The following is an 8172-nucleotide window of genomic DNA, read 5'->3' on the forward strand; positions in this document are numbered from 1 at the left end:
TGCTTATGCATACGTTCTTTTCTTCTTTCTTTTCTAAGCATGTGTTATGTTTCCTTTTATTCTCTCTCTCTCTCTCTCTCTCTGAGATAGATTTCATTATGGCACCCAAACAGTGCAAATCTACTTTGACTCAGAACCCTCATCAAGGTTCCGAGTCATCTTCTTCTTCTAATCCTCTCGTACCCTTTCACATTTGGTTCCATGATAAGAAGGCCCAATCGGACTTCTTTGAGAACTTTCAAAAACGTGGCGTTCATCCGAAACGCCAGGTTATTCTATCGAATTTTGTCGACACTCCGCTACCCAATGTCATTCGGACTCAGGGATGGGAATCTCTCTGTGAGAAACCCGTGCGTTGTCCCATCATGTTTATTCAGGATTTTTACTCTAATATACACAGCATCGATACCTCTATACCTCAGTTTGTTACCACATTCTGAGGTACACGTATCGTAGTTACTCCGAATCTTATATTCAAGGTACTACACATTCCTAAGGTAGCACATCCTAACTACCCTGGCTGTGATCGTCTATGAACTGTGTCCAAAGACGAGCTTCTCTCTCACTTTTGTGAGACTCCTTCCATATGGGGTGGTAAGCTAAACACTCCATGCTCGGGTTTTTCTAAAGGCCCAAGATTCCTTAACATGGTGATGACAGTCATTCTCACACCATTGTCTCACTATAACTCCATCACTGAGCCTCGTGCTCATTTTCTTCTTTCTTTGATGGAGGATCTTACCATCGACTTTCCCTTTCACTTCATCACATCTATTCTGGATGTGTATTTGGATACCACTACCCATGATAAGCCCATCTTTCCTTTGGCTATCACACGGATCCTTCAGCACTTTCACTTTCCCATTTTTCTCTCTCCTCTCTTCACTGTCATAGGTGCCATCAGCGCTGGTTCTATCTGGAGGAGTGAGGCCCAGCTTCGATCGAAGTGGCTACAAGTGGAGACGACCGATCCTACAACTTCTACTGTTCCACCCTTTTCCTCGGCTCCTTCTACCTCGAGGCCATCATGGCACAGCTTCAGTGGATGGAGACTGACTTTGGTGGTCATCCTAACTATCTCACAGATGAGATGTGTCAGATGAACACCCGAGTTGGTCGCATTGCCCGCAGATAGGCTCGCCTGGCTGGCTTTGTACCTTTTCCCTCTCCTTCTCCAAAGGCCTTGACTGATGATGGTGTTGATGATGATGATAAGGATGATGCTGGCTTTTCCAGTGATGACGAGATGACAACCTCCGAGTGATTTTCCCTTTGTCATTCGTGACAAAAACGGGGAATGGTTTGGGTTTGAGAGTAGTCTTGTACTTAGGGGGAGAGTTAGTATAGGACTTTTTTTGTTAGGGGGAGTGTGTATAGTTTTGAGGGATGTAGTGAGGACTTTTTCTTTTCTTTCTTTTTAGTTACATTAGCCTTTTGTACACCAGTCTTATGACCATTTTTATTATGACGTACATTGTACTTTATTTTCTTATATATGATGGTGATGTATGTTCATTTTATTCACCTTCCTCTACATGTGTTGTTTCTTTTCTCTCTTTATACACATGTTTCTTTATGTATGCAATCTTTATTTCTATTTCACACATGATGCCTTGATGAGTTTATTTTAAGTGTTTCAGAAAGACAGGTTGTGAAAGTCTATCTTGCTGTGAACTTTCTTCTTGCAAAGTTTTTAAGAGTTTATGTTAGGGTTAGACTTAATTTGTAATACAACAAGTAATTATGAGTTGAGTGATTTAAGACTTCTCTCATGATTATTTGTTTTGTTGTGGTTTTGTTACAGATTGCCAAAGGGGGAGATTGTTAGGGACATATTTTATGTAATTGGCTAATCCTTTGACAAAATGCACTTTATTTGTAATTGGGTAGATCTAGGATGAGTTTAAGACTTTAAGAAACATGTTGTTCAAGTAAAGTGTTAAAGCCATGAAGATCTGACCAAGAAACAAGTGAAGAAAGAGTTGTTCACTAAAGCTCAACAGAAGTCTTGACAGATTCATTTCTATCGAGATTTAATGTTGAAGCTCGATACAAACTGTTTTTGTCGATACTTATGAAATTATAAATTCCAGATCTAATTTTCGGCTCATGCTGAAATATTTGTATAGGGTTTCTTTTCCCACAACCCTAGACATATATAAGGATTATTTTAAAGGCCGTTAAAAGATAATGCAAAGAGAATACATGTAGAAAGTGCCCTAGTTCATTATTCTCTCTGAAGAAGCTACTACGTCTTTACACCAATGGTTTTGTGACCAAGGAGCTTCCCGATCTTCATTTTTGATGAACTGAAGAACTTTGCAACCAACAACCTCTTTAAGTTGGTGGAGTTAGTCACGTACTGGGATCTGTGCATCATTGGTTAGTCACGTATGGAGATTCGTGCATTGAACGGAAAGATTTTCGTTACAGTACAAGTCCAATTGGGTATTGGGGTAAGGGTTCAACTGTAGGTTGGTATTTCGGAATAGGTCAAAGGGTTTGGTAAGATTCCTTATACTTGTAACCGCTTGTAATTGATAATTGTGGATTCTTGGGAGTGGTGACCTTAAATTCACCCGGTGGGGTTTTGCCTCGGTGGTTTTCCCCATTCGTAAACAAATCACTGTGTCAAATTTATTCCACTGCATTTAGATAATTTGGTGATTTGTTTGTGCTGCCACACTATTGCATGAAATTTGATCTAATTAATTAACTTGGGTAATTAATTAGTTAATTGCAAGGGGTCAATTCATTTTAACCCATCATTAGGTATGTTCCTTTTTCTTTTTCAATTTTCAAATCTAAAAGTGTAGATATGCATGCTAACTAGTAGCTTTTTTTAATTTCAAGTGCAGGCCACTAACAAGATTCGCGGTCGAGGAGCCTAGTCTTTATTCCTTTTCTGCCTATTCGAACCTGAGATGAATGCATGCTATTGTGGCTTTTTGATTGAGTAGGGCTTCGAGGAGTTACTGAGGATTCCTCCCTATTCCATGAGGTATGCGATACTAGAGACTTTGGAGCAGTGATTCCACATAGAGACTAGCACCTTTCATTTAAGCTGTGGGAAGTATGCAGTCCTTCCCCTTGACTAGACGACCATTCTGGGCCTTAGATTCGATGGGTATCTGGTCCTGGCCGATTTTATGGATTTTGATGTTGCAAGTGAGCTCTTGGGCATTTGCTATCCCCTTACCCCTGACAAGGGGACAGTATTTTGAACCTACCAATAAGCCTCAAATCCATATGGATTGGCTGAGAGTGAGCATACCTTGGGAGGTAGAGCCAGACAACATTTCTCGGTGCTGACTTGCAAGTGACTAGGAGCCATGAAAGTAGTATCAGATATAGGGGCCTATGATTGGGGGGCCCTTTCTTATGGATTCTTCATCTCTTTCCCAAGGCAGGCTTCGTCGCAGGGCTTCAAAAGCCTAGAGGGTTGTTGGCAAATTCTAACATGGTAAGCATATGAGTATATCCCGACCCTATGTCCACAATATTCTAGCCTTTCTTCATAGATATATCCTAGGGCATATGCCTAGTCCCTCTACATGATCATCAGGGTTGTTTTGACACAACCATCAGCCATATGCGCTATGTTGGATTGTGTCACTTGGGGCGAGATACTCAACTGTCCCTATGATGGGTGGTTATTGGCTAGGCATGAGGTCACCCATGCCATGGCTGAGTCGTGGGCGTGGCGCTAGTTTTTGGCTTTGTCAAGTTAGGAATTTTTTTTAGCTAAGTGTACCTAGCATTAGGTTTTGTCGGTCTTTAGGGTACCTAGGGACCTACCATAGGAGCTTTCGTGTTCCGGGGTGATTTCAGATAACTCTGATGCTGACAGGCTCCTTCGATGGTTTCGTTATGGAGGACATTGATTACTTCACTTGGTTCCTGTAGTCCTCAGCTAGACCCATCATGGATTATTACCCTGTGAGTGGTGGCAGAGTGCTTGGTGGCATAGCACGCACTTATCGGGCTTCAAAGGCCCACTTGAGGTTACAAGTAGATACCTTACAAGCTAGGTGAGAGATTTTGAGGGCACGGTTGCCGTTAAAGAGGGGTATATATAGGAGGAGATTGCCAGGTTGCTTGCTCGAGAGAGGGACCTATGGCAAAGAAAGAGGGAGGCCCATGTTATTGCCAAAGAGAGAGAGAGAGGGGTCAACTTCAGGTTGAGATAGGCTTGCTTCGTGAGTACATTGGCATTCTGATTGCAAGATGAAGGGGCATAAGATGCCTGTACCTCCTACACCATATATTCCTAATAGAGATCCTTTTATTCGCCGACATGAGTCAAAGTATATGCCTGCTCTTCCTGGACTAGTCCATAGTTAGAGATATGCCCCCTTAGATGATTGGGCATGGGGCCCTATACTAGAACAGGCACCATTCCAGGCTCTGGGCACTTTGATGATGTTGCCGTTAGAGATGACGACTCCCCTTAGGCCAACCATGTATTGTTATACCATGATAGTGTAGCCCCTGCATGGGCATATTTTTCTTATTTTTCTTGTACTTTGTAAACATTGCCCCTTGATAGGCCATACATGTATATATTAGACTACCTCTTGGTAAGCTTGGATTGTATGTATTATATTGCCTCTCAGTAGGCTTTAGACATGTATGTATTATATTGCCCTATAGTGGGCCCTGATGTGTTACATCGCCTCTTAGTAGGCTCCTGATGTATGTATGGACATTGGCTCTTGGTAGGCCATATATGTATGTCTCTAGATTTCACCTATTGGTAGGCTTTTGTGCATGATTCTGGATAACACTTGTTGGTAAGCTCTTGGTGTATGATTCTTGAACATTGCCTCTTGGTAGGTCTTACATGTATGTTTCTAGATTTCACTTGTTGGTTGGCTTTTGGTGTATATATGAACACTACCTCTTGGTAGGTTCTTGATGTGTGTAGGGACATTGCCTCTTGGTAGGCCTTACATGTATGCCAATAGCAATTTAGCATTTAGGAGCTAGCTACACCACTATAGTCACGTTTGCATCGCACAGTACTTTCATTGATTTATCGATAAAATTTGATGTTGCTTGGCCCGCTGAGGGATATAGAGAGAGGAAAGACCGCATGAAATAAAACTATCCTAGTGTAGGTTTTATACGGTTCTTATCATGAGAGGAAAGCATCCTGGCGGGATGGAACCATTCTTGAGCATATTGACTAGCTGAAAATGGACTAAACCGCGCAAAATAAACTGCCCCAGTGTAGGATTTTGCGCTGTTATGGATCGGCAAACCGGCTAACGATATGGGTTTCTTGACAACCCCGATGATGATCGTTGATTTCCCCAACGGGATTTTGTACTTGCCGTACAACGGAATGCTCAGACTAACCTGGCTATTGACTGAAACGACTGGTGCTTTCAGAAAAGTTCCCTTAAGGAATTACACGTGGGAAATGACTTTCGTTGCTTCATACCATACTGGATGGATCGCTATTAGTGATTTGGAATGGCCTTGGCACTATCCCATTACATGTCTTGGCAACATGGTTGAACTGGCCTGTGAACCAAGTGAACCGGGCTTTGAAAATGAGGTTCAAGATATTTCGAGATGACGAACGTGAAAAATAAATTGCCCCAATGTAGGCTTTGTGCGGTCTCGATTCATGCGACAAATCTCTTGATGGACCAGTTTGCGGTTGAATTGATCGTGCACCACTGTTAAGGCCAGATGAGGCGTGAGGAGAGAGCCATAATGGAGGTTATTTATGCCGAGGCATGCAGCAGAGCTGATGATTTCGTACTGAGGCTATTGGAGGCTAGATCCTTCATTCCATTTTGAGCTTGGAGTATGGGCTGGTTAATGAGCCTAGTAAGCCATAGTTGGCTTTTCATCACCTTTAAGTTGAGGTAGTCGAGAAAGAGGAGACATTGAGAGTTGCTACTATAGAGGTTGGCACCTTACAGGCTTTGTTTGATACAGAGAGATAGGGTTGCACCTTGAGTTCTAGCATGGAGAAGGAACCGGTTTGTTTTTGACATTCATATGGCCAACTTAGGGAGATTGCTAGAGATCTGGGCTTTGTCGCAGTAGGGTTGCTTCATACCCATTCCTCAGATGATCTGATTCTTCTCATCGGCTTCGGGATGCTATGCAGGGTGAAGTCAGACTGTTTGGGCCATGTTTGACTAGTTGGAGTCTTTTTGGTTTTTTTTTTTTTTTTTTTTTTTTTTTTTTTTTCATTTCTGCACATGAGCTATGTAGTTAGTATTCCACCATGTATGGAAAGGTCTATCGTAAATTGCTATGCAATTGTTTACGGCCTTCCACTTTTGGGTTTTTAATGCATAGTCTAGTTTGTAAGGCATGCTTAAAAATGGAAAATAGGTGGAAACATAGATGTTTTTGCGTATACTAATTATCAAGAGATATTTATATCTATGAGATTTGTGTTTTGGGTGCATAATGATGAATGCATGAAAGGATTAGAAAGGCACAAATGCTTTGAAAATGAAAGATCATACAAATAAAATGGTAAATGTAAGTCTATGCATATCAATATCTCAAGTTCCAAAGGATACATCCTATTCTAAATAGATCTTTTCCTTTTCCATTGGGGTACATCTTCCATTGGTATGGGCCATACAATTTTTGAATAAAACCATAGTGGGCCATGCATATTGTAAAATAGAGCAACCGAAGAGGGTGTATGCTTCTTCCATTGATCTTGATCATAAACCTAAGCGGATTCAATTGACTGATTTTTCTTTTAAAATGTGACCAGGCCTAGGTGGTTGCCTACATACCTCCACTAGGAAGGATCAAGTCATCACGTAGTTCAACTGACATTTTTTATTGCCTTAATATTTGCCTAAACCGCCCTTTTGGGTTTTCAATCTAGCAGGCTCCCTCACACTCTTTCATTTGCTCTCCTTTTGCGTAGACCGCCCTTTCAAGTTTTTAATTTACCTTTTTATATTTTTTTTGTTGTATTTTTTGCTTTAATTTTATTTTTTTGCTTTGTTTGTTTACATAGGAATGTAGAAAAAGATGTCACACTTGGAAGCTCCCTCATGAAAAGTACTGTATGACAGCATCAGAATTGGTGGACATATTGAAGTCGTGCCCATCTATGTCAACTAGGATCAAGGCTTCTTCGGAGAAGGGCTTCTTCACCACATATGGGCCCTTGTATGTCAGGGTAAACTTTCCTCTGTGATTAGGCATGGCCTGGCTTTGCTTTTTCAAGACTAGATCGCCTTCAAAGGCTATGGGTCTAACTTTCTTGTTGAATGCTCGCTCAACACAACATTGGTACAACTGTCCATGGCACATTGCAGTCATGCGCTTCTCGTCTATTAAGTTTAGTTGCTTATATTGGGAACAAGCCCATCCAACTTTTGATAGCTCTGTCTGTGATAAGATTCTAAGAGATGGGATCTCTTCCTCTGTGGGGAGGACGGCTTCCATGCCATAGACCAAGGAATACGGGGTTGCACCTGTGGAAGTACGAACAGAAGTACGATAGGCGCACAGGGCAAATGGCAAGAACTCGTGCCAATCCTTATAGGTGCCTATCATCTTCACTTAGATCTTCTTTATGTTCTTGTTGGCGACTTCTACTGCGCCATTCATCTGAGGACGGTAGGGAATCGAATTCTAGTGTTCGATCTTGAACTGTTGGTAAAGTTACTCAATCATTTTCCCATTTAGTTTTTTTCCATTATAGGTAATGAGCTTTCTTGGTACGCCGTAGTGGCAAATGATGTTGTGTTTCAAAAATCGGGCCATCACAGCTTGGGTGACACTTTTGTAGGAAGCGACTTTCACCCACTTGGTGAAGTAATCGATAGCCACCAAGATATACTCATGCCCATTGGAGGTTTTCGGAATCTCAGGTCCAATGACGTCCATTCCCCAGGCTAAAAAAGGTCATGGCACTGCTAAAGAGTGTAGGGGTGAGGAGGAACATTCTTTCTATTCTAATAGACTTGGCAACGATGGCACATCCTTACATACTTAATGCAATAGCTTTCCATGGTGAGACAATATAGTAGTCGGCTCTCATGATTTTTTGGGCCAACAGGGGTCCATTGGCATGGTTTCCAAGCAGGCCCTCATGCATCTCTTCCATCAAATTGTCAGCCTCAAGGGTGTCTATGCATCGAAGTAAAGTTATGTCATGGTTCCTCTTATACAAGA

At 41.7% G+C, this 8172-nt stretch overlaps 1 protein-coding gene across 1 annotated transcript; it reads right to left on the reverse strand.

Moving 5' to 3' along the window:
- Window positions 1-7041: 7041 nt before the first annotated feature.
- On the reverse strand, window positions 7042-7551 carry LOC142609004 (uncharacterized). Its single transcript, XM_075780651.1, has one exon. It carries the CDS (start codon window positions 7549-7551, stop codon window positions 7042-7044), a length of 510 nt encoding a protein of 169 aa, XP_075636766.1.
- Between the last annotated feature and the right edge of the window lie 621 nt (window positions 7552-8172).

This window comes from Castanea sativa, chromosome 9, assembly GCF_040712315.1.
Source record: "Castanea sativa cultivar Marrone di Chiusa Pesio chromosome 9, ASM4071231v1".
Taxonomy (NCBI): Eukaryota; Viridiplantae; Streptophyta; class Magnoliopsida; order Fagales; family Fagaceae; genus Castanea; species Castanea sativa.